Source organism: Hippoglossus hippoglossus, chromosome 2 (genome assembly GCF_009819705.1).
Source record: "Hippoglossus hippoglossus isolate fHipHip1 chromosome 2, fHipHip1.pri, whole genome shotgun sequence".
In the NCBI taxonomy this organism is placed as follows: domain Eukaryota; kingdom Metazoa; phylum Chordata; class Actinopteri; order Pleuronectiformes; family Pleuronectidae; genus Hippoglossus; species Hippoglossus hippoglossus.
The window spans coordinates 6,649,321-6,671,914 of NC_047152.1; the positions used below are offsets into that span (position 1 = coordinate 6,649,321).

Genomic DNA, 22,594 nt, shown 5'->3' on the forward strand with positions numbered 1-22,594 from the left:
ACATTAATTAATTGTAATAATCAAATCAGTAAAGTCACAGGGTTTAATTGTAGCTTTAGTTTTTTGTTTTTATCATGATTTGAATCAACAGATGCAGTTTGCTCAGCATTTTGAAGACTTCCTGTCTGCGTTAATTTAAAGTTAATTCTCATAGATGCGTTTTTAGCTTTTTTAATTGATTTTCTGATTGAAGACCCTGAGAATATGAACCAGCTTCAAGTCTACAGGAATAAATCTGAAAGAAGGTTGCACAGCTTTTTACTTTTTATTGAAAACAGACACAAACTAGATAGATACAAACTTTAAAGCTTGAGTATTCATCAAATACATAAATAAAGACAAAGAAACAGAACATAGGAGCAGTTGGTACAGTAAAAACAGGCATAAAGGCTGATCCACTCTTCAGCAGCAAATATTAAACACATTGTTGATTAAATCAGAGTAACAGTGAGTTCAACAGGTGGCAGCAGTGAGCCACAGAGACAGAACTGAAAACATCCTGCGGGGAATCAAACTACAGATAAATATGACTTTTATAGGTTAATTGATTATATTGTAGACTTAGGTTTTCGTGACACTGCCACCTAGCGTTACCGAATTGCATGACCAACGACCGTTTTTCCAGAGGGGGGGGGGGGGGCTCTTGCATTTCTTGAACATCTTGCACTTGTCATAACTCTTTCTTCCTGGAATAAAAACCCTTAGCAAATAAAAATGTGAAAAGTCTCTAAAGAAAAGCTCCGTTTCCCTCTGAGGTCTGAGACGTGGACCTGCTGAACCTTGACAATGTGGCCCTCTCCTTTCTGACCTTCCTCTGGAAAAGCAGCAGCACTTTCTTCCTGAACTTCTCGCCCACGAAGGCGTAGAGGACCGGGTTGATGCAGCTGTGCACCAGAGCGAGACTGCTGGTCGCCACCAGAGCCTGGTTCACCGACGTCCTCATCGCACAGTCAAACTGGATCAGCTCTGCCCTCAGGAGCACGTCTATGATCTTGGTTAGGTGGTACGGCATCCAGCAGAGTAGGAACGCAATCACCACGGCCACGATGACCTTCATGGCCCGGTACTTCTGGAAACCACGTGTGCGCAGCAACCTCACCGTGGTGATGCTGTAGAAGACAATCATGACACCCAGAGGCAGCAAGAAGCCAAACAAGTGGCGGAACCCATTGATGGCGACCCTCCACAAGCTGGCGTTGCCGATGTCAAAGACTTCAATACAGATCATCCGGTCCGAGTCATCGTCGAGCTTGATGGCTTCATTGAAAAGCGCCGGCAGGCTGAGGGCCGAGCCGAAGGCCCAGACCGCTGCGCAGAGGAGCCGGCTGCACATCCTCATGCGGCTGTTGAGAGTCTCACTGGCGTGCACAATCAGGAGGTAGCGGTCGATGCTGATGCAGGCCAGGAAGATGATGCTGATGTAGAAGTTGGCTTCGATGACGAGGTTGAGGAGTTTGCACATGAAGCCTCCGAAGAGCCATCCCTGGACGACCGCCACAGCCCAGAACGGGAGGGTGAGCGCAATCAGGCCGTCGGCTATCGTCAGATGAAACAGATACACATCCGAAGGGGTCAGGGGCTGTTTGCTGGTGCTGATCACCCACCCCACCAACAGGTTTCCCGGTATTGCCAGTAGGAAGATGGCGCTGAGCAGGACGCCCACGGCCACAGCTGCTGCGGGCTCCAGAGGCTTCAGCTTACATGCTAACGTGTCTGGATCGAGGTCGAGCGTTTCATTCGATTCCTCAAAGTAATCGTCAGGAAAGACGTAGGTAAAAGACATGACTGTGGATGAAAAACAAGATTAATGGTACAAAATTAAAACTCAACTTTAATTGGAGAAGCAAAACAAACAGATGCATTATGAAGTTATATGACAGCTGTTCCCGACAAATTGGGAAGTTGCCTTGTAATTTTGAAACCGCTTTTTCAACAGCGGCCTCACCTACACTTTCAAGACACTGAATCGACTCCTCGGGATGTTTAATAAAGTTCACTAAGATCATTTACAGAACATATAAGACTGTAGCAGTAAATCAAGTCAATGTATTAACCTGAGAAAAGCTGCATTTTATTGTTTTATTTGTTTGGGTTATTTAATTTCCTCGCTTGAATACACACATATTTCATCCCTCGTATTAAATGTACAACCCCTCTATTTATTTCCGTCCATGACAATGAACCAGTCAGGATACTAACCTCGTGCACGGGCTCGGTGGCAGCTTGAAAAGACGTTGACAGCTTGAAGAACAGGTTTGTTCTCCTCAGAGCATCTTTCTTATGTGTTTCTGACTCAATGTCCTGTTTCCTCTCCCAGCATGTTGCTGCACTAGTCTGCATCAGCAACAGAACGTATGTCACAGGTCGATTTTTATTTTCGATGCATGTTGTGGAATAAACCAAGTGATGAGATTGGGTTGCGGGAGGTGATTGGGTAATGAGGCTGTGTGTGTGTGCAGCTCATGATGTTATCTGTGTCACTTTCTGGAAATGACCTGGTGTAATGTTCTCGGCTGCTGTTGCAAAAGGAATGGTGTCACTCCCCTGGTTTGAGTCTATATCCAATGTTTTTACATTCACATAAAACTGCTACTGTGATTCTCTATGTTACAATCTCAGTCTTAAAGATGAGGAAGAGGAAGGTGAGGAATTAGAGCGAGCAACTACATCACATTTTTACTTCTTCATATTTTAGGAGGTTTTTCATCTGCGTTTGTTGGATTTTTAGCAGGATTATGCGAAAACTACACAACCAATTCTCATGAAATTTGGTTGAGGTGTGGGGCGGAACTCCAGAAAGACCTCATTACATTTTGGTGGCTTTCTTTAACGTCTTTCATGACATTTTTCTAGATTTCTCAGAGAATAATGCATGAATCTTGATGAAAACTGAATTTTAATGTGGTTTCAGAAGGGGACTGTTGGGCCTTGGTGGAGGTATACGCTCTACTGAATGAAATTCTACTTGTAAATTATTTAGTTTGGATAGTTTTACAATTAGAGGTGTCATTTTTGGGTATGACATGTTGAAATAAATCCTCTCCACTTGCAGTCAAAGGTATATCTTTGCACTTTGTGGACATGGAGCTGTGATGAGTCTCCCAGATCAACGTTTGTTTACCATGTTTCCATCTGGAGTCTCAAAATGTCTGGGCGACAAGTTACCAGGTAAACGATGCATGTGCTGAAAAATGATAACCACGCGTCCCTTCTCGTCTCTGCAAAGCTAAATGTGTATGAACACTAAAGCATCTTCCCTTGTCTCCATCAATCACCTCATTCATGTTTTGGTTGGTAATCATACAGTGGTTGGTCAACATAGCAGAGTGATGCATCACTGCTCATCGGCTGTCACCACTAACTGCACCTGGAGACTTTGAGGCTCCACGCCACTAAATGACAGCGCCCTCGTCTGTGTCGCCATCAGGAAGCGCGACAGTCCCCCAACGAGAAGGGCCTGCTTTTTAGTTTCTGCTTACTCTAGCTGTTACTGTGACTTTTAACCGCTGGGGCAAATTTCATATTTCAGTCGTGATGGTTAAGGTTGTCGGAAATGGGAAATTATAAAGTGCTGAAAAGATGGAGGAAATGGAGTTCCCTGCATCATAAAAATTGTCTGATGAGACAAGCAAGAGAACAACATGAGGGAGAGAAAGAGAAGCACACAAAGCAACTTTAAATAAACAAGAGCAGACTTTACTCATTGCAGTTTTATTTTTCTGATTCCCTGGTGCGTTCACATTAGGAATGAAATCCGGCCGGATAATCACAAATATTCTTCACCTCACAAGAAAGCAAATGATCAGGTTTACCTAAGTTGGAGGCATTGAATTCATATACTTAGGAAATCTTGTATTTGTTTTTTATTACAAATATTTCCATCTTCTATGCAGAGAAAAGGGACAAAACCACCATTGCTGTTTTCCACGGTTTTCAAACATCTCATTTTGTCAAACCAAAGATGAAAAACCCAAAGACAGTCGCGTGTGTGTTTGCCAATAAGATTTTGAACACTGTATCTATACATTAGACGTGTTATATGTGCTACATGTCATCCTCTGCTACTGAAAGCTAACTGTGTCTCCTCTTTAATGATTTCTGTCTTAATGTTGGTCTAAGAATTTCCATTGTTCCTTTATTACATTTTTCAGCTTCTTCTTCCACCAAAGCTCTGCACTAAAAACTGATAATTACTGTGACACATGTCACTAAAACCAGTTAGTGTTGACAGCAAGCTCTGGTATTACTGACACTGGTTTTGATGTGCCTTGTAAAAAGTTCAGAACCTATGTTTTGTTTTACGACACTAATAATTATCATGTTAAAGGGAAATGTGGGTTTTTTTGTGCCTGTTTGTCTTGTTTGCCCGGCGAGAGACACACTTATCTGTCTGTTTCATCAATAATATGGCCTGGGCAGTTTATTAGGTACACCTCGCACCATCGTAAAGGTTGTAACGTGCACTAGGTGCTGTTACCCTATATTGAATTATATACAAAGATGTTTCTGTTATTCATGCTACCCACACTAATACAAATAGGCTGGTCAAACATCTGGAAATGCCTGTTAGTACAAAACAAAAGCAGGCAACATCCTCCATAGTTATTATCCAGGTAAATCAAAACAAATCTGTGCATCAATTGGATAATATTATTCTTTTTATATATATATATATATATATTGATGTGTGGATATGCAGAGGGGTTGCAATTAACCAATTATTTTCCTTATTGATTAATCTATCAGTTATTTTTTAATTGTTTAGTTAAATACAACCGAGAAAATGTCCAAGTGAATACAAAAATACCCAACTACAGAATATTTACACCACAATACTGCAACACCACAATCCAAATGCCAAAGTCCTGCATTCAATATCATACTTTCAAATATAGGTATAGTATTAAAAGTAAATATATAAAGCGTGCAGAATGGCCTGTATGCAAACATCATTATTGTTGCAGGAAATAAAAGTGGGATTCATGTGAATTATTTTTTTTATCTATTTTCTATTTTCTAATCTGTTGGGAGTCTTATACCTATCACACATATTCATTTATCTATGGATTATATAAATATACATATTATATATTGTGTATTGATTATATGTATAAAGCAATTTAATGTTCCAGTAAAGTAATTTTTATGAATATAGTAGATTCCACTGCTTCACAACTGTCATTAGAAATTGATTACAGGCAACATCGCGGGCGCCCTCCTCCTGTTACGGGGGCCGGGGTCCTGAGTCTGAAATACGCGGAAGTGACAGGCGGAAGCAGCCTCGACGGAAGCGGGTTCGGTCTGTCAGCGGAGGAAAAAAATCACCGAATCTGACACAAAGCGGGTCGATCCCAACACTCAGCTGCATCCGATCATCTCCCCCCTTCTCCCGGACACCGGCGGCCCGCTGCAATGATCCTGTTAGAGATCAATAACCGAATCATAGAGGAGACGCTGACGCTGAAGTTCGACGGCGCATCCAACGGGTGAGGAATCATTGTCGCACCTGGCTAGCTGCTGCTGCTAACTGCTAGCTTCCCCATTTCTGTCGAGGCGTCGCCTGCATTGAATGAAGCGGCAGAGGGAGAACCCCACCCCCCCCACCCCCCACCCCTGGCTTTTAGCACAAGTTAGCAAGGTGGTGTGTTAGTCAATAAAACGTATTGAAATACAGGGGGAATTAGCTTAGCGAGCTAACGTGACTGGCTAGCCCGGAGCTGGGGTGTGTCTGCACGGTCGGTGTTGTGCCAAAAATGTCACCACAATGAATCCGACCCCCCCCTCTCCGGGCGGAAGTGAAATAGCCAAAACATCTCAGGTGCAATACAAAATGACCTCATAAATACCGAGCATGACGCATAACATGTTTTCAAGAGGATGCAGAAGGGAAATAGTCGCTAGCTTGAGTGTAATCGGGCTAATGCTTGAAGCTAGCTTGGCAGAGGAAGGAGGAACTGGTGTCAAAGCACACACTACTTTGCATTAGTGACATTTCTCCTGCGTTTAAAAATGGATTAAAGTATTTTCATCACACGGAAGCACGTTTTCTGATGAGTCTGAGTCACAGCATGATGACAGGAAGTGCAAATGTGCCTCATTAATTACAGTCCCCCATTAGGCCTGTTTTTCCACATTGAACTCGGTGGTTCCTTCTACTAAATCCCATTTATTTGCTTTGCACTGAGGGCAGCTCTGCGGCCACCATCGCCCCCCCCCAGCTTCCGCATTCCTCCAGTCAAGCTGAGTCAAGCCTGGGCTCAGCTGAGCTGCAGCTGCTCCCCGTGCAGCCTGGACATGTCTCTGCAGCATCCACCTTTTAGAGAGTCTGCGTTCATCGCTGTGCAGCCCTCAGATAACACACTGTGCACTTGTAAAGAAAGAACACACAATCGAGAGGATTCATCAAGAGGAGTGAACACAAGTCACTCAGATGTAAACATCAATATTAAACAAACACAGACTGTCTCAGCTTGACGTCAGGTTTTTAACTCCCTGTGGAATCTGCTGCCACCAAGGATTATTGATTTGCAGGTTATTTTATATGGTATTAACTACTTGTTTGGTCTATAAAATATTCATTTAGTTTCATTACTTGTGTCAATGAGGTTTTGTTTATCAGCGTTTATTCGTTAGTTAATTAACAAGTAACGACTACTCATCAATATCCCAATGTTGTCTCCTTGCAGAACCAAACCAGAGGCCGTCGATGTGACGTTTGCAGGTGAGATTATCTGACACGTTATGAAACACTTGAAACCCTCTGATCAACCAGTTGCTTGAACAGTGAGGTGGTAGACATTGACATTATCCTTATTTCAAAGCAGAATTGAGGTTACTCTGTACAAACTGTGTCAGTGTGACAAGATGCTGTTATTTTAGTGGATTGTTATTTCTTCATTTGAGCTTTGTGGCCAGCGTTTGGTGCACAAGCTGGAAAACAATGCATTAGGGACTTTGTCTGTTATGAATCACCTGACGTTCGTCTCCGCTGCAGACTTCGATGGCGTCTTGTACCACATCTCCAACCCCAATGGGGAAAAGTCCAAACTGATGGTCAGCATCTCCCTGAAGTTCTACAAGGAGCTGCAGGAGCATGGGGCTGATGAGGTAACACACACACACACACACACACACACACACACACACACACACACACACACACACACACGAAGGGGAAGTTGCAGAAACAAAGATTCTGTGAAATGTTCATTGTCAGAAATGGGGGCCCCCCCATCTGTCAATTCTTTGACATCCTTCAGCATGTGCACACACGTTTCTGCAATTCCTGGGAAAACATTAGAACATTTGTTGTTGTACTTGAGGAGCTGAAATGTTCATGAGTTATTGACCTTAAATTAGATTTTAAAACTCTTTCTGACACTAAAAAAACAGGTGATCTCAGGTAAATGTTTGATTTCAGCGATGAACTTTCACTTGAGTTGAGCTTTTGACATCAGAACCTGCAACAGTGAAACTGTGAAAAAACTCAAAGCAACAATGTTTTAACTTGGTTTCTGTCTGGTTTTGGAGTCAATCTGATATAAAGCGGTGTCCCAAAGAAACAGAATTGGATCATGATTGACATGATATCTACACACACACACACTCACTCAAAAACACGCCTCTTTAGCGTTAGAGCGCTGTTCTTCCATGTAAGGAAGAAAGCAGCTGCTGAGGCTTGTGGTAGAAACAGGAAGTGAATTTGTGTGTCTCACTTCAGGTGAGGAAGTGCTGACTGCGAGCTGCAGCCACTGTGCGTGCGCGCGTGCGTGTGTGTGTGTGAATGTGCAAATGTGTTGGCGTCTGCCCAGCGTCTTCCGTCATTGTTCCTTAAAGCTCAAGAGCCGAGGGATGAGAAACGGCTCAGCAGCGTCACAGTCACTTGTTTATTCTCACACATTCTCATCGGTTCTCAGCTGATATATTTTGCTTCGCTGAAAAGTTGCTCAGTTTAAAAGGAAAAAGAAAAACCTAAGAGAAACTGTCTTTTCACTTTTGGACATCATCGGCACTCCTGAGCTTGATTTGCATATTGAAGCCAAGTCGACCTCAGCTCATTCCACAATGACAGGTATCCATTAAAGTTGAGGCCCCTTGTCGTAAATATACCCCCTTCAATTACCTGCAGAGGACACACACACACACACACACACACACACACACACACACACACACACACACACACACACACACACACCCTCCTTCCTGCTGAATATTGTCTGTCTCTCCCTCTTTCTTTTGTTGGTGTTGACATTTCTCTGCTTTGAAACCAGCGGCAGAGTCCCCGAGGATTCCCACAGACTGAGGAAATCAAGCAATTTTAAGAATCACAGGATGTTCTGAAAGGATGTCTCCGTACCTGTTGTACATTCTTTAGAAAGCACTTTAATCGTCGGTTCCCTGAAGTCTTGGGATCCTTTTTCTATTCTACAATCAAAGATTTAATATTTTTTAAAAGCATTTTAAAGCCCTGTTTATCTCCATTAAAATACTTTTGCTTTCATGTGACGCAAGTTTTTGTTTTTATGCGTCCATGCTGGAAACACCCGTTGTCTGTCTTTCCAATTCTTGTGAACACGATATCGCAAGATTAGAATTTCTTCAAATCCGGTACAAACGTTCACTGATCAAATGTTGGACTTACGGATGAACTGATTAGAGTTTGATGGTCAAAGGTCAAGATCATGGTGACCTCACAAACCCTTATTTGCCCTGTATATGCGTTATCTTAAGAGTGCCTGGAGATAATCCTTTCAAATGTGACAGACATTTTCAGTTAGACTTGCTCAGTTCAGATTTCAGTGAGCAAAGGACCTCACATGAGTCTGTGAAATAATGTTTGTTGATTGAAACTGCACTGGTTTGTGGAGGCGTACAACTGCAGTGGAGCAATTCTAGTGCATTTCATTTTTCTTTCGCTTTTGTTGTGCAGTTCCTCTGTGTGAAGTGCTTCTTCCTAAAACTGCATTTAGAGAAGTGTGATTAAAAATAAAGTTTTTTCATTTCAGCTTCTCAAGAGGGTCTATGGGAATTTCCTGGTGGCAGCAGAGGCTTGTAAGTTCTCAGAAACCTTCTGATCTCTTTTTTTAAAAATCAGTGACAACATCCTGAATTATGGTTTGAGACGTCAGCTCAGTTCAAAGATTCTAACTGACAGGACATACGTGTGTCTGTGAGCCATTCAGCAGCTTTGTTCCCTTGCTTTCTTTATTAGTTTGTGGCCGCTCACAATAAGTGTGAAATTAAAAGTGCTGACTGACTATAATCTTCCATCGTCTTCCCTTAAGGCTACAACGTGTCCCTCGTCTACGACCTGGACGCGCTACCAGCCAACAAAGATGACATCGTCCACCAGGCGGGGATGCTGAAGAGGAACTGCTTCGCCTCCGTATTCGAAAAGTACTTCAAGTTCCAGGAGGAGGGCAAGGAGGGCGAGCAGAGGGCCGTGGTCCACTACAGAGACGACGAGTCCATGTACGTTCAAAGCTTTCGGTTTCACGTGTCGTCTGGAGGCAGACGGGCAGAGCTCGGTTTTCAAATGGTCCTAATTCCTCAACGGGACTTGAGTTTTGAATTTAAGCTTGAATGTCTCATGTAAAGGCTGCGAGAAACCTTAACATGTTGTTTTGGGCTTTCAGGTCCTCTTAATGATTTTTTGTGCTAATCATCATGTACCTGCCTGACATGTCTCATCTTCTCAGGTATGTGGAGGCCAAGAAAGACAGAGTGACAGTTGTGTTCAGCACGGTGTTCAAAGACGACGACGATGTCATTATCGGAAAAGTCTTCATGCAGGTTTGTGGGTTACATGTAATTACCCTGTAATTAGTTACATTTTTTGCAGTTACATGTAATTGCAACCTCTTTTACCTCTTTTTTTTAATGTACGTACTTGTGTTCACATCAGCAACAATATTACGATATCGATTACACGGTTTCACTTGTTCACAAACTCCTACACACGCGAAAACATCTTTAATCCGACACTGTGCGCTCACGCTTTCTGCGAATAGGAGTTCAAAGAGGGTCGGCGAGCCAGCCACACTGCCCCCCAGGTGCTGTTCAGCCACAGGGAGCCGCCGCTGGAGCTGAAGGACACAGACGCCGCCGTCGGGGACAACATCGGATACATCACCTTCGGTCAGCGTCAAAACACGTCCCCTTCTTCTTCGCCTGCAGTGAAAACATGAATAGTTTCCTGATTTTGTGTTCATGTGTGTGCTTTGTCGTGACTCCTTCCAGTTCTGTTCCCACGTCACACCAATGCCAATGCCAGAGACAACACCATCAACCTCATCCACACCTTCAGGGACTACCTGCACTACCACATAAAGTGCTCCAAGGTCAGTGCAGTGAGCAGGGGCACAACACAAACAAACCACCTTTAACAAACTAACATTTTGAACCATTTTTGCTAGTTTATGGAATATTTGTAGCTTAATTTATCATGTTTGGGGCACATTATCTGTTCTTTTTCGTGATACCTTCAGGCCCGAGTTTAGCTCTCACGGTCTCATGAGAAGATTTGGCCTCGGGTTACAATTTTCCTCCGCTTTACGGCCCCTCATAAATATCACGGAGGCACCGTAAAGTCTGCTTTAATTAGAGGTAACAGCGACTCATGATGTCCTCCTCTGTAATGGTACGTTCTGCTCATTACCTTCTATACAATAGAAAGTCCAGCCACAGGACGGAAGGTTCCACTTGAAGAAAACTCGCTCTGCCACCTTCACACTTCTTTGTGTGTGTCTGTGTGTGTCTCATCAAAGCCAGTTTTTTGGGATGGTTTACATTCGAGAGGCGCGTGTTTGTGTTGTTTCCTAAGCATCCGCTGCTCAGACGGCAGATAATGGAGCTGGATGTTGGATGTTTGCGCCTCAGACATGAGGGAGTCAGCGTGGGTGTCACGATGGACGGATTTATGGCCCAGTGTGGGTGGTTTCAACTGTCAAAATGTCAAGATACATCCCCTGTGCCAAACACTTGAGATTCTGCATCTGATGATGAAACGAATAAAGCCAGACTTATTTAACAGATGAGATTAACTTGTGATTCATGTCCACGTCTCTTCCGCAGGCGTACATTCACACACGCATGAGGGCCAAGACGTCAGAGTTCCTCAAGGTGCTGAACCGCGCTCGACCGGACGCCGAGAAGAAGGAGATGAAGACCATCTCGTAAGCAGCCTCTCGTCTCCTCGTCTTGTTGACACCCGTGTCTTGTTTCCATGTTTGGGTTAAAGTTGTCAGCTCTTCCACATCCTGACCGATTTTCATTCCTGTTGCAGAATATTCTTCTCTCTAATCTCGCACACTACACACACTCTAAGAAAAATAATATCAAATTAATGACACATCTCTGACGGGATCTCATGAGGAAGAAGGTCCAAACAAACCAAACACGATGGAGTGGGACAACTTGCTCTATCTGTGAAGATGCTTTGCGGAGATACAAAACAAAAGCAGAGGAAAAGAGTCTGGATCAGCTCCAGCTCTTCTGTCCACCACACTCCTACACTAGCTTTTTTTTCGAGGTTGCTATTTTCAAAGCTCCACTCATCCCTCTCGTGGTTTCTGCTCGGAGACGACTGACGCTGCTGCAGCTCATTGTTGAATCATGAATGTTTTTTGCAGCTGAAAGCAGAACATGGCCCGATTTAGACCTCAGATTACACCATCTCTGCAATTTCTCACATGGAAGTATTTCTCTTGGCTTTACGAGTCGACTGCAATCTGCAGGTTTGTGTGTTTTTGAGGTGTGTGGCTGCCGTGTTTGAAGTGAGTCAGGGAGGATATTATTTTTTTTACAGCTCTCCACTTGACTAAAACCTCCCTTACAACCACAAATACTGTGTTAGCCTTGTAGCTCTGAAATAATTGTGGGAGTTGACACCGTCTGAACACAGAGAGTCTTTGTTCTCTGGTTAATGTGTCAACGGAATCTGTGGGGATCCTCCGTGCTCGTCATGTTTTGTGAGTTTCGAAGAGGGAGAAACATGAATCACAGGTTTGGCGTCAAGCTACAAAACAAACATAAACCGGAAAAATCAAAGCGTCTCTGAAATAATTGAACCAAAATGGAAGTGTCAGTCACACATTGTTTGACGAAGATGTGACCCAGACCTCTGGCACTGATCTGTATCATGTTTAATAGCCAAGTGTGTTGAGGTAAGGAAGAATTTTCCAGCTCGAGGGCCAAGACGAACACAAGGCTGATTGTTGGCGTTTTCACGGATTCAAAAAAGTTAAGAAATTGATGAAAGGAACTTTTTCGATGCGTCTTTGTTTGATTTGTCTTTTTCCTTTAGTGGAAAGACCTTCTCCCGCTGAGGCTGACCCCCATCAGAGAAACCCAACCCCCCCGTGGACACGCCCCCAACGCGCCACGCTTGAGACTCGACGCCACATCGGACAGGACGTCAGGATGCCTCGAAATGTGCAAGACCCCACCCCCCCCCAAAAAAATGTGTCCAGTCTTTTTTTTTTTTACGAATAATAATGTTGGCTCCACTTAGAGGAAGCCAAGGCTCAAGATAAATGGAAAAACGGGCATTCCCTGCTTTGCATAGTTAAAGAGAATTATTAGTCCTATATAAATATATATATGAAAAAAAAGAAAATTTTTGATACGATATCTTTTACTCCATTTGGTACTCTTGCTTGCCACCCCCCCCCCCCCCAACCCTCACCATACGATATTCATGTTCCGGATGATTTCAGTCCTCCCTTCCTCTCTGTGCCGTCATGTCGTCTGTACCATTGTCATTTGAAAAAAATAAAATAAATCACTCTTACAAAAAAAAAGCATTGCACGTGTCTGTGTTGACTCATAATGTCATTTGTCATTTTATTCAATCCACACATTATCTTTCCTTTGACGCAGATTTATAAGAGAATCCTTCTTGCATTATAAATGTTTATAATTCAGTTATAAGGCTCTTAGAACATGTTTTATGAAGATGTTGCGTATTTGTAAGATTTCAAGTGAACATACACTGTTTTGGCTTTTGAATATATCGCCTCAGATTAAGGATTACATGGTTCTCTATTGGTTGGTGCTGTTGATATAAACACTTGTGAAAAACAACCTTGTTTTTGTAATATATGTTTAAAGTGGGTTAAAGTCTCTTTTTCAGAAGTCTACATCTCTACTTACAGATGTTTCAAATATTTATTATTCCAAAAATGTATTTCTTGCATTGTCTGCTCATTTCCTGAGTTTGTCTCCCAGGCAGGTGGAAAGCATGTTGTGTGCATGTGGTTCATGGCGGCTGTTACTATAAATATTCTATTATAAACACGTTATTCATCAGTCAAAAGAGAAGAAAATTATTTTTTTAAGTTGTTTTTCAAGCATAAATGCAGAACATGGGACAGTCTCAGTTTTTCTAATGTGTGACTTTGCTGTTTTTCTAAATGTTGATTGAATATTTGTGGGTTTTGAACGACTGGTCGGACAAAACGAGACGTGATGGTGATGTCACCTTGTGTTGTGGGATATTATGATGAAAGTTTTCTGACAATTTACAATCAAAACCATGAAGTTATAATAATATAGTAATTATATTATAATAATAAAAGTTCATACATTTAAATTTTGGCAAAACATAGTGTCTGCTTTATCAAAGTAGCTGAGCCACCCCACAGTTTATGGTAATGTTATGATGAAAAACGAAAAAACAATATGATTCACTTTTGGCAACAAATGTCTTTATTTTCTGACATCAGAGAAAACAAACAATCTCGTAGAAGCTTTTCAGGTTTGGCAGCAGCAGTCGGTTAATAGGAAACTTGGCTGATTGACAGAAAACCTTTTAGCTTTTTAAGGTCAAGTGTTTGCGACTTCACCCTCCGTCTTGGGCTTATCTTCTTCCTTCTCGGAATCAGAGGAGGAAGAAGAGGAGGAAGATGAGGAGCCCTTCTTAGTATTGGTCTTGGTTTTCTTTTCGGTTTTGCCTTTTGGTGCATTTGGAGCCTCTGCGTTATTGGCAGCGACTTCCTCGGCCTTGGTGGGCTCTCCTCCAGCAGGAGGGGTGGATTTGTTCGCTGGGTTCTTCTCTTTCTTCACAGCGGCTTTTTCTTTCACTTTCTGCTGCTTCTCCGGCACCTGGTTGTCAGGCTTTGGCCGTTCTGCAAACAAGAAGATGAGTCAGATTTTACGAGCTTTAGGCAAATAACTGTGTTTATCTTCCCTTTGGTCCCTCTGCCTTTCTTTTAATTCAGTGGGCTACTGCTAGAAATCAACAAGTCCCCAGAGTTTGTTGGAAACAGGACAAATGACATTGGGTAGCTTGTGAAAATCAACATTCATGATGACGTTGCAGTGTTAAATTGGGTGTGTTTGCAAGTGGTTACAGGGTGAAATGTGAAAACAACACTAGAACATTTTGGAAATATGCCTATTTGCTTTCTCGCGATGCTTTGGACTCTCATGTCCAACGAAGACGCTACAACTAGTTACAACCCAGTTTTAAGCTAAACTAAGCAATCATTTCTTGTGACTCTTGGCAAGAAAGCAAACACACACACTTCACAAAACTATTCCTTAAATCAAGAGTGATGTGAGGGTTAGTGTTCATGCATTAACTCTGCATACAACTCTATCAACCTTGCTGTTGATTCAAAAAAGAACGGAAAGGTATAAAAACATTAATATATTCTTTACACCTTTCCAGTGTTAGTTCGTGTCCGTGGCGGCAATTTACAAGACCAAACTGAAACCTGATCTTTCTTGGCAAAAACAAGCTGGAATCATTATGATCTTTTTCTTTTAAGCTGGATGTGTAACTTACCGCTGTGAACTGCGTCCTCTAAAGAGAACTCCAAGCTGTCAGGGGAGAAGAGGATAAGTATGCTAAAGTGTGTGGGGGAAAAAGGTCTACCGTATTTTTCTTTTCCTATGTGTTGGGGTGTGTTTATGCCAAAAGAAACAGGACTGGCTGTAGCTTTGAAATTTACCGTATTATCGTGAACATTTTATCAATCTTCTCATCTAACTGTGTATTTCTCAACACGTTAAACTCAATTGGTTGTAGTGACGAGCAACCATCACGTTTCCCACCGTTTACAACCATCGTTATCCCTCTCCGACCGTCCTCACCTCTCAGGGTCAGTGGTCATCCCGAGGATCAGCTGCTGGTAGCTATTGATTTCCGACTCCAGCTTCATCTTGACGCACAGCAGGTTCTTGTTGTTGTCAGCATGGTGCTCCACCTGCGACCTCACCTTCTCCAACTGCGCCGACAGGCTCAGTATCCCCCCGTTGAGAGGGACCAGGCGTTGACCGTACTCCATCTCGGTGTTCCTCTGGCTTTCCTCCAGGTTTCGGATCTGAAAGGAGTAATATACCAATGATGTACAAACTTCGAAGAACACATAATAGACCTTTACATCATCATAGCTTGTTGATCCAGGTGGTTTGTCAGACTACAGTGAGACGGGCCAAGAGTTTGTCTGGATTAAAGTAGCAGGTTCACAGTTTAATGACAGGGGAGTCAGGAAGTTTGTGAGACAGGTATCCTGTGGGGGGGTTTTAGCATTCCTGACATAAAGATATTGTGACATAAATATTTAGTTTCAAGGGTTTTTGGGGACTTTGGGTTCTGAGTGGGATCTTTTATTCGTCAGATGTCACAACCTTTTGTAAAACACTCTGTCTACACACGTCTTGAGAATGGGTTATGAACACTTTGCATATTGGTAATGTTTGGTTCCAGGGGATTTCTCTTTGTTCTAGTCCATTTCGTGTTGTGTTTACCTTGCTCTGCAAACTCTGGATCTTAATTTCCAGCATTTGTTTCTGTTTGAGCAGATCCTTGTGCTCTGACTTTCCAGAATGCAGGACCTCCACGTTTTGGGCCTCCACCACCTTGATGTTGTCAAACTGGAGAGAGGGGGGGAGAAGATGAACATGGTGACATCAACAGGGGGGGAGGTAGGGAGGAGATAGAAGGACAGCCTGCAGGTACTGTACCTTGCTCTGGTACCAATCGTCAGTGTCCTTTAGGTTCTTCTTGGCCAGTTTATCGTACTGGCCGCGGATCTTGTTGAGATTATCGGCCAGTTTGGAATTCTGGGAGTCAATCTCGACGATAACCTCAGAATCCTTGATCTTCTCACACAGGCCATTCACGTCCTGCAAGAGCCACAATTGCAATTTTGCCTCACATCTCACATCTCAATCTTAAAAGTGTGTGTGATTTATGTTTTAGTTTTGAAGCCTCACCTCTTTGTGTTCTCGCTTGAGGCGCTGCAGCTCCTCCTTCACCAGGTCAGTCTCCTTCTTCGTCTGCTCGCAGTTCAGCCTGGTGTCCTCAGCCGTCCTCTTCAGATCCTCCAAGTCGTTTTCCAGTTCCTTGCGGGCCTTTTTCTCATCTTCCTCCCTGCAAACAGGAGAAACAATCCAAGAGTGATGCACAAATACTCACTTCATCCAAAATTGTGGTTGTAATTATTCTGCAGACCAAATCCTACTTGTTCTGGAAGTCCTGGTTGGCCAACTTGGTGTTGTCAATCTGGAGCAGCAGCTTGGCATTGTCCATGGCGATATCTTTGATCTAAGGAGAAAAATGCAGGATGTATATTAACAGGAATATTTCAATGGTCTCTTATTTCAAATAAAAGTACCTAAGTTATTTATTTATTCTTAGAATCTGATGACAGACCTTGTTCTTGAGCTCATCCAGGGGTTTCTCGGTCTCATCCCAGTCTCGACCCTCAGGTGTCTTCCTCTTGGCCAAAATCTCATCGATCTGCTTCTCCAGGTTGTCGTTCTCCTCCCTCAGCTGCTTCACCCTGTTCAGGTAGCCGGACAGGCGATCGTTGAGACCCCGCAGAGTTTGCTTGTCATCTGCGGGGGCTGCGGGCGCTGCGGGAGCGGCTGGAGCTGCAGGTGTGGCCTGAGCTGCAGGTGCGGGGCGCGGGAAGTCCTTCTCCGGCTCGTTGCGCAGGACGTTGCGCAGCCCCTGGAGGCTCGCCACGGACGCCCTGGATCCCCTTCCCCCGGCTCCACCGAACATGCTGGCGGAGGTGTTTGAAGGCATGACTGCAGCTGGATGTCAGAGAGCTCACACGGACTGTATTTCAGCTGGGAGAGTCACCTGATGGAGGCAAAGGATGCAGGTAGGTTTTATACCTGCTTTTTACGCACGAATCCGCCCCCCAGTGGTGCCATTGGCTCCCAGTGCCCAACAACACTCCTGACAAACTGGCTCACACTGGAAATTCAAGTATTTCATGTTGACTTTTTCCTATTTCTCACTGTGATGTGCACTTGTCCTCTTGTGATTGGACACATGGAGAGCAGTGGCGAGGTGATGGGTGGTCCCTGTCCGGTTTAAAAGCAGCTGCTGCGGGGAGCTGTCGGTGCCTTCACCGCTCGTTCCTCCAGCATCTACACCTCCAGCCTCCAGCATGTCTCAGCCCAGAGATTACAGCAGCCAGACCTACTCCCCAGGGGGCAAGGGCCCGGCCAGGAGTCAGCCCACCAAGATCAACCCCTCCGGTAAAACCAGGGAGAAGGACGACATGGTGGGACTCAACGACAAGTTCGTCCAGCTGATTGACAAGGTCTGTAAATCCCAGTGTCTGATCTCTGCAAGTGATCCATCAGTTATTGATAACAGTAATACTACTACTACTACTACTACTATATTACTACTACTACTACTGCTGCTGCTGCTGCTACTGATAATAATAATACACAAATAACTTAAATATTTAGGAAAATTCTTAACTAAAGCAACGATGTTCTCTTTATTGAAACAGGATTAGAATAGATAAAATATTTTAGACAAAGTAAAAAAGTAAATAATAGTATTCTAAAATATTGAAGTGATGTGAAAAATATTAAATACATTAAAAAAATGTATTTCAAACAATGATATAAGATACAAATAATAATAATAAAACAATACAAATTAATTAAATCAGGCAATCAAGACACACTATGTTTTGCCAGTTGATTATATGTATGTATATATGACCGGAGCGTGGCTCAGTCTCACGCTCTGAGCTGTGAACCATTCTGTCACCTGAGGCCATGAGAAGTACTTACAAGGGTCTTCACTCGTAAAAAACTCAGGGTTTAAAGGAACCTTTGGTTTTTGAGTAAAAACAACAGATGTAATTACATTTGGTTCACAGATTAAACACTCCTTTAATCTCCTCGTCTCTCTACATTCTTTCTCAACAGCAAACATGATAACAGGCTACGCACATAATTTCAGTGAGCAAAAACATCCTCACCTGTCATTATCAACATGAACCACATAACATGTAAAACCTCAGCTGCAGCACAACATAGCAGAATGGGACTTTTTTAAAATTGAGCTTAAATCACAAGTACATTTGTTTCCCTCCACCTCAGGTGAAAAACCTGGAGGACGAGAACAAGAAGCTGGACACGAAGATGAAGATCCTCAAGGAGCAGGAGGAGTACGAGGGGAAGGTGGACGACATCGTGAAGCAGCTGGAGAACGAGCTGGAGCAGCAGATCGAGACCTTGCTCCAGGACCAGGACAAGCTGCAGGTCGAGCTGATCAAGAACCAGGACGAGGTGGAGGACACCAAGAGGAGGTCAGCACCTCACACTGGGGGGGGGGCTATAAGTGAATGGGAATATGAGAATGAACAAGATCATTCATTCAGATGATTTAAATGATTCATTATGGGCACAAAAGAAATGTTCACCCTTTATTTTCACTTGGTCTCAGGTATGAGGACGAGTTGCTGAAGAAAGCTGATGTGGAGAATGATTTTATCGTCACCAAAAAGGTACCGTGAGCCACTTAATTAATTAAAAACTAATTAAAATCATGCTGTATTTTATCTATATATGGGTATTCATATATTTATACAAACAGGATGTAGATGAAGGTCACTTGGAGGAAGTGACTCTGGCCCTGGACCTGGAGGACCTGATGGGAAAACTGGACTTCCTCAGGATTGGCTATGATGAGGTAATAATGGGGTTTATTTAATTTGTATTATTCTCTCCTTTGTGGTTTTCTACTTAATGTACATTAAAAAGGTTATACATTCTAACATATGATATTGTACAGCAGTGATTCCCACCCTGGGGGTTTAAAATGACAATTAAAGGTGCAGTGTGTAAGATTTAGGTGAAATTGATCTATTGGGACAAAATGAATATAAAATTATTGTTTTCACTTGTGTGTTTCATCTAAATTGTATGAATTATCTTTACCCTAGAATGAGCCCTTTATATTTAAAGACTTTATATTTACATCAGGAGCGGCTCCTCTCTACGGAGGCCGCCATGTTTTTTAGGCTACACAGGTTGTCTGTCAAGGGGAGGGTGAGGTGAGGGGTATTCAGCTGCAACATGCAACTTCACCACTAGATGTCACTAAATACTACTCACTGAACCTTTAACACCAAAGAATGAGGATGAAAGAACAATATTTTTCGTGCTCGTGTCTGCCCCCTGCAGGAGATCAAGGAGCTGGAGTCCCTCGTGCAGAACAAGACGGTGATCCTGCCCGACAACAGCAAGCGGTCTCTGGACATGAACGAGATCGTAGAGAACGTCAAGAATCAGTACGCCGAGGTGGCCAACCGCACCAGATTGGAGGCCGAGCAATGGAACCAGAGGAAGGTGAGGAGGATGATGCTAAAACATCTGTACAATAATAATAATAATAACAAGATGAACTCAGTGATAGTTTTTTTGAGCTTGACAAAGTTTGATATTTTCTTTTAAATCTCAGTTACTACTAAATATCTTTAAAACTTATTCTACATCCTAATCCTCAACATTGTTCACATTTCCCCACACAGATAGACGCCATGGTCCAAACTGCAGGACAGCGTGAGCAGGACGTGCGTGATTTAAAGAGGGAGATCTCAGACTTGGTTCGCCACATCCAGAGGCTCAACGGTGACCTGGAGGCTCTCATGAGGAAGGTTAGAAAATCACATAGACGCAAACTTAGATTTCAGTCGTCTTCATCCAAGCAGCCTTCAGCTTCTGCTCCTCTCTCTGTAGGAAGAGTCTCTGAGGAAGGACATCGACGGCATGCGTAACGAGGGCGACAACAGCCTGCAGAAGGCCCGGGAGGACATCGCCCAGCTGGAGGAGGCCCTGAGGCGGGCCAAGCAGGACTTGGCCGGGCAGATCCGCGAGCACCAGGAGCTGATGAACCTGAAGCTGGCGCTGGACATCGAGATCGCCACGTACCGCAAGCTGCTGGAGGGCGAGGAAGAGAGGTATGACAACATCGGTGTTTGGTGTATTCACTCGTTAATAACACGATTCATTGATTCTCGCGCTAACCACTGTCTCTGCTCCATCCCTGTGAAGAATGCACGGCCTGATGCGTCACACAGGTGAGAACCTTTTTCTGAAATCATAAAAAAGCATAAAAACTGTGAAATACAAAGAATATTGATGTTTATTTCTGGGTTTTATTGTTGCATGTTGGTGTTTACAGTGGTTACCAACCTTAGTAATAATAAGGTTTGCCTTCTATAACATATGATAAAAATATACAATATACAAATCTAAGATCTAATGAATAGTTGAATTAAAAAATGGACACATAAATCTGTATCTATTCAATACGTCACATAATTCTCATGATTGATTGATGTATCGTGTCCCACTAAAATCAAACCTCTCTTTCAATCAGGTATCTAAAAAACCAACCAACCAATCCAAGTCCTTACCTGCACGCAGACGCTCACCTGCCCGAGAAGCCGCCCCAACCCACCGCCTGCGGACCCCGCCTCCAAGAAGCGCCTGCTCATCCGGGTGGAGGTGGAGTCGGGCAGGGTCGTGTCGGAAAGCTCCCATTACTCCGACGATTGAGCGGGGCTGTCCGTCACCGCAGAAATTACCTGATATCCGCAAAATGTGAATTCAAACATGGTTGGATCATTGAAACTCTTTCATCCGCAGCTTCTTGGGAGGGTTTTTCGCAGAATTTGTGCTTGAACTTGGAAACTTTTATGTCAGTGCAGTGTTTTTCAGCCTTTCTTATCGTGTGGTGCTCTTTGGTGGAATCAATGTATTTCCTCTACATTTGTGAGCAAAATAAGAATAAAATATTGTCTTTGTGCAGCAGAAAAATCACCCGACTCTTTCTTTGGAATGAATCAAATATGGAAATTGTGGGATCAAGCAGATGGTCAAAGGAATGTTTCTGTTCTGTTGGTCTTCATCTGTATTTCCTCACATGTTTATCTTCTCATCCCTTGTGAGTCTGGAAGAAAACATATTTAGACTGAAAGTGCACTGGTTGACGGAGGCGTACAAATACCGGGAAGTAATTCTAGTCTTAGCCAGAGATTGATGCCACTCATATGTAGCTTATCTTAGCATTGGAAAGGGGCTTTAATCATTTTGAATGTCAGACAATTACATAAATGTGCTAAAGACAGAGACAGTGTTTGTTCAGAGATTTGTTTTGATACAGAGGAGAGGAGGTGGAGCCTCATCCAGTTTCCTCCTCCTCTTCTCTGTCTTCCTGACATGAACACAATGCTCTGATGTGGAAAACACACTGGTACACGGCTGTTCAGCCACATGACGATGTCACATACGTCCTAATGTCCCACAACAGGTCAGACCTTGTTTCGCCGTTTGACTCGATTAAAGGCCGCTTCTCCTCCTTGACTTAATTGCCGTCTGTCCCTTTTTCCACCCACATGCTCTGTGCACACGATTTAAAATCACATTTTGCTTTGGGAAGAACAAATGCCACGACACATTCTGCCTTTAAGGACATTAGAAAATCGAAATCTCATTTTCCTCTTTGAACACAGACGTTCCCCCGACACACGAGCCTGCAACAGCTTTTGACATGCCTCCAACTTTTTTATCGAAATGTGACTGAAAGTGGAAACTCATAACTCTGTGGATCCTCAACTTTGACTTTCAGATGGTTTTCCCTTCATGTTTCTTTTCCGGCCTAATCTCCTCATGTCCCGTAGATGTATTACGGCCTGTGGATGCATCCCCTCTCCCCCTTTCTCCTCTTGCATGCCAGTATATAGATAAACACTGGTGAGGGAAGTAGGAGTAAACATTGCAGGCAGGGGGGGGGGGGGACAGATGGAGAAAATTTACGAGAAGTGATACTGATGTGCAGAGCAGGTTTGTCTCTGAGCTTTATTGTTTTATTTAACCTTCCTGCATGATGTTATAGTTACATTTCAGCTTGCTTGTTGTTCACCCTCTTGAAAATCATTTTTTAAGATTTTCTTGCAACAAGGACACCATAGAAAAGGCTAACACCAACATACAGGCCTATTTGGAAATTTTTAAAGAGCATTAATATAAAAATGAGGCTGTGCCCCCTCATAGACAAGAAGAATCTGATCGGTCTGCTGGTTACAAGAAAATCTGTCTGGCAGGAAATCCCAAAATCATTTTGAGAGGATAATGGATTCAAAACCTGGAGGCAAACATTTAAATTCATCACCATCAAACATTGTGTACATTAGCCAATGAGCTCTTATGTTAAATAAATATGTGTTATTAGGTTTATTCAAGTGTAAGTTGTGCGATAATTTGAAACAAAATGTTCATTTTCTTTGCTCGTTGTTCCAACATATTGTACAATTTCTATTTT

The 22,594-nt window shown here is 43.2% G+C and overlaps 4 protein-coding genes across 4 annotated transcripts; 2 read left to right on the top strand and 2 right to left on the bottom strand.

Moving 5' to 3' along the window:
* Positions 1 to 526: 526 nt before the first annotated feature.
* On the bottom strand, positions 527 to 2,331 carry LOC117775971 (C-X-C chemokine receptor type 1-like). The gene is made up of 2 exons (XM_034609609.1): positions 2,200 to 2,331; positions 527 to 1,785 (listed from the first exon to the last, which is right to left on the bottom strand). Exon 2 carries the CDS (start codon positions 1,781 to 1,783, stop codon positions 728 to 730), a length of 1,056 nt encoding a protein of 351 aa, XP_034465500.1. The 5' UTR covers positions 1,784 to 1,785; positions 2,200 to 2,331; the 3' UTR covers positions 527 to 727.
* Positions 2,332 to 5,253: 2,922 nt separating this feature from the next.
* Positions 5,254 to 12,803, top strand: arpc2 (actin related protein 2/3 complex, subunit 2). Its single transcript, XM_034609056.1, has 10 exons — positions 5,254 to 5,486; positions 6,687 to 6,721; positions 6,995 to 7,107; positions 9,009 to 9,054; positions 9,288 to 9,474; positions 9,702 to 9,795; positions 10,014 to 10,140; positions 10,243 to 10,343; positions 11,077 to 11,177; positions 12,308 to 12,803. The coding sequence occupies exons 1-10, from the start codon at positions 5,413 to 5,415 to the stop codon at positions 12,327 to 12,329; spliced, it is 900 nt and encodes a 299-aa protein (XP_034464947.1). The 5' UTR covers positions 5,254 to 5,412; the 3' UTR covers positions 12,330 to 12,803.
* Positions 12,804 to 13,697: 894 nt separating this feature from the next.
* On the bottom strand, positions 13,698 to 17,074 carry LOC117775559 (keratin, type I cytoskeletal 18-like). The gene is made up of 8 exons (XM_034608857.1): positions 16,664 to 17,074; positions 16,473 to 16,555; positions 16,225 to 16,381; positions 15,973 to 16,134; positions 15,757 to 15,882; positions 15,100 to 15,329; positions 14,792 to 14,826; positions 13,698 to 14,129 (listed from the first exon to the last, which is right to left on the bottom strand). Exons 1-8 carry the CDS (start codon positions 17,039 to 17,041, stop codon positions 13,828 to 13,830), a joined length of 1,473 nt encoding a protein of 490 aa, XP_034464748.1. The 5' UTR covers positions 17,042 to 17,074; the 3' UTR covers positions 13,698 to 13,827.
* A 299-nt stretch (positions 17,075 to 17,373) lies between these two features.
* Positions 17,374 to 21,090, top strand: LOC117775610 (keratin, type II cytoskeletal 8-like). The gene is made up of 9 exons (XM_034608941.1): positions 17,374 to 17,567; positions 18,367 to 18,575; positions 18,713 to 18,773; positions 18,863 to 18,958; positions 19,453 to 19,617; positions 19,800 to 19,925; positions 20,008 to 20,228; positions 20,323 to 20,348; positions 20,651 to 21,090. The coding sequence occupies exons 1-9, from the start codon at positions 17,412 to 17,414 to the stop codon at positions 20,656 to 20,658; spliced, it is 1,068 nt and encodes a 355-aa protein (XP_034464832.1). The 5' UTR covers positions 17,374 to 17,411; the 3' UTR covers positions 20,659 to 21,090.
* The last annotated feature ends 1,504 nt before the right edge of the window (positions 21,091 to 22,594 follow it).